The 2,312-nt window shown below is 53.2% G+C and overlaps 1 protein-coding gene across 1 annotated transcript in view; it reads left to right on the forward strand.

The window, feature by feature from the left end:
- Positions 1-1,104: 1,104 nt before the first annotated feature.
- The window catches only part of ZAR1L (zygote arrest 1-like), a 5,071-nt gene continuing 3,863 nt past the window's right edge, over positions 1,105-2,312 (forward strand). The window contains exon 1 of the mRNA XM_015424197.1: positions 1,105-1,770. Coding sequence (XP_015279683.1) covers positions 1,105-1,770 — 666 coding nt within the window. The remainder of the gene's footprint in view (positions 1,771-2,312) is intronic.

The raw sequence follows: 2,312 nt of genomic DNA on the forward strand, positions 1-2,312 counted from the left end.
GTTGCCCAATACTCAGAAGTAATTCCCACAACATTCAGTGCGTAAATAAGTGTGAATTTGATTACAGAGTCAATCCTGAACTGGAACTGTATTGGGTGGATTTCCTGCATTAATCATACTCTGTCCCCCATGTATCTTGCATGATCCATAAACAGTCATGATCTTTCTCAATTGCCATGCAATTATATTCTCATATAATTATGAGAAATCAACCAGAGAGTATTTATTGAGTATAAATCTGTAGCTCAAGAACTTAGTTCTTAAACAGCTGAAGCCAAATGGAATGTTTTGACACATATTTAGGCAAGTGCTTATGGACATATAAAGCTGCCTTATACTGAATCAGACCAATAGTTCATCAAGGTAAGTACTGTCTACTCAGTTCATCAAGGTAAGTACTGTCTACTCAGACTCTCCAGCATCTCAGGTGGAAGTCCTTCACATCACCTACTACCTCATCCTTTTAACTGGAGACGCCAGTGATTGAACCTGGGACTTTCTGCATGCCAACTAGTTGCTCTACAAGTGAACCACAGCCCCTCACATTTTAACCTTTTCTAGGGTAACTGTCATTGATTTCAGTGGCTCTGCTAGAATCACCCATGTCTGAACTCTCAATCTTGCAATCAGTGAGTATCTGTGCAGATTTTTAGTCTTGCTTTGAACATTTTCTTTATGTACATTTCCATCTAGCACTTCCTCAGAGGACCTGAGGGTGATATATTAATTTCCATTCCTCCATTTGACCCTCAAAACTCCTCTGTGAAGTAGGGTACTGATTGACCAAGGAAACTTCAGGGCAGAGTAGGAATTTGAATGGAGGGTTTCTCAAATTTGGTTATATACTCTAACCAGTGGTGATAGACATTAGTTTATCTACTAATGTTTTGGTCGACAGTCCAGCGAAGGAGGTGAAAATTTTCAAACAGTTTGGGGATATGTAGTTGGAAGCGGCAACAGGACTTCACTAATTACCGCGGGCGGGGCGATGATTACCAATGGCCAGTGGTAGTTAACAGGTACTAATTGGAAATCGCTTCTCGTGAAGGGATAAAATGGGGAGCGGGCTGGGAATTACGGCTTCCCAACTAGCCTCCCCAGGCTATGGACCGCTTTGTCTACCCGCCCTACAGCGTGTACCAGAGTTATGGGAGGACCTTCACCTCTAGCCACAACGTGGCCCCCCGGCCGCCCCCCAGGCAGAAGCAGTCCAGCTGGAAGCAGAGCAAGAACAGCAGCACCCCGAACCCCTACCGAGGGCCGCCGCCGCCGCCCGCCCTTTCCTCGGACCCGCCGCGGGAGACCTCGCCGGACTACCTGGACACCTACAAGCGGGCCCAGCTGAAGGCGCTGCTCTCGCAGGTCAGCCCGGGCCTCGCCCCGCGGCTCCGCAAAGCCACCGCCACCAAAGAGGTGGGCATCCAAGTGAACCCGCGGGTCGACGCCGCCGTGCACCTCACGCGGGAGCCGCTGCCGCCGCCGCTGCCGGGCATCTATTCGCCTGTCCTGGGCCGCCGCCTCTTCACTTTGCCCGAAGCGGTGGTGGAGCCCCAAGAGCAGGACGGAGCTCCCGCTTCGCACCCGCTCGCCGCCGACGGAGCGCCCGAGGAGAAGGCGGCGTGGGAGACGGGGAAGAGGGCCGAGGGAGGAGAGCCGCCGGAAGAGGGCCGAGACGAGGAATCCGCCGCCGCCGCGCGGCAGGACGGGAAGGGGGAAGCGGCCAAGAAAGGCGGCAACGGCGGAGGAGAAGGCAAAGTCGTCTCGTTCCAGGTGAGCCGAACGAATAGGCGGGTCCCCCCGGCCCGGCCCGGCTCTGCAGACTCCCACCGTCTCTGCGGCGGCTTTTTCCCGGGCCGACCTCGTTTAGCCACTAGGGGCGCTCTTGCCTCAGGCTCGGTCCGGTGCCTAGGGCGGGAGAAAGTGGGGCGGCCTGTTCCTTTGAGGTAGGGTTGCCAAGGGCTGGAGGGAAGCGTCCTTTCCCGTCAATAAAATGGAAATAGGTAGGTGGAGCTCGAGATAAATAGCATCCCACTAAAGGTCACGGAGAGTCGGACTCGACTGTGCGACAACAACAAAGGAACAGAATGCTTTTCTCCAGGTCCCTTGGCAACCTGGGTGAGGACAGCCTCATCTCTGTTGAAAACCAGACCAGGGATGTAGCTGCTGCTACTGTTGCCTTGTAACTGGTCCAGTAAGACGCTGGTCAGTTGCCATGGTGGGGTCTGGAGATCTGGAATTACAACTGATCTCGAGACAATGTAGTTCAATCCTTCTGCTTTGGGGGATGAATGCTATGTCTTGTCCCTCGGATT

Source organism: Gekko japonicus, unplaced genomic scaffold, assembly GCF_001447785.1.
Source record: "Gekko japonicus isolate JY-2015 unplaced genomic scaffold, Gekko_japonicus_V1.1 scaffold1403, whole genome shotgun sequence".
Classification (NCBI taxonomy): Eukaryota; Metazoa; Chordata; class Lepidosauria; order Squamata; family Gekkonidae; genus Gekko; species Gekko japonicus.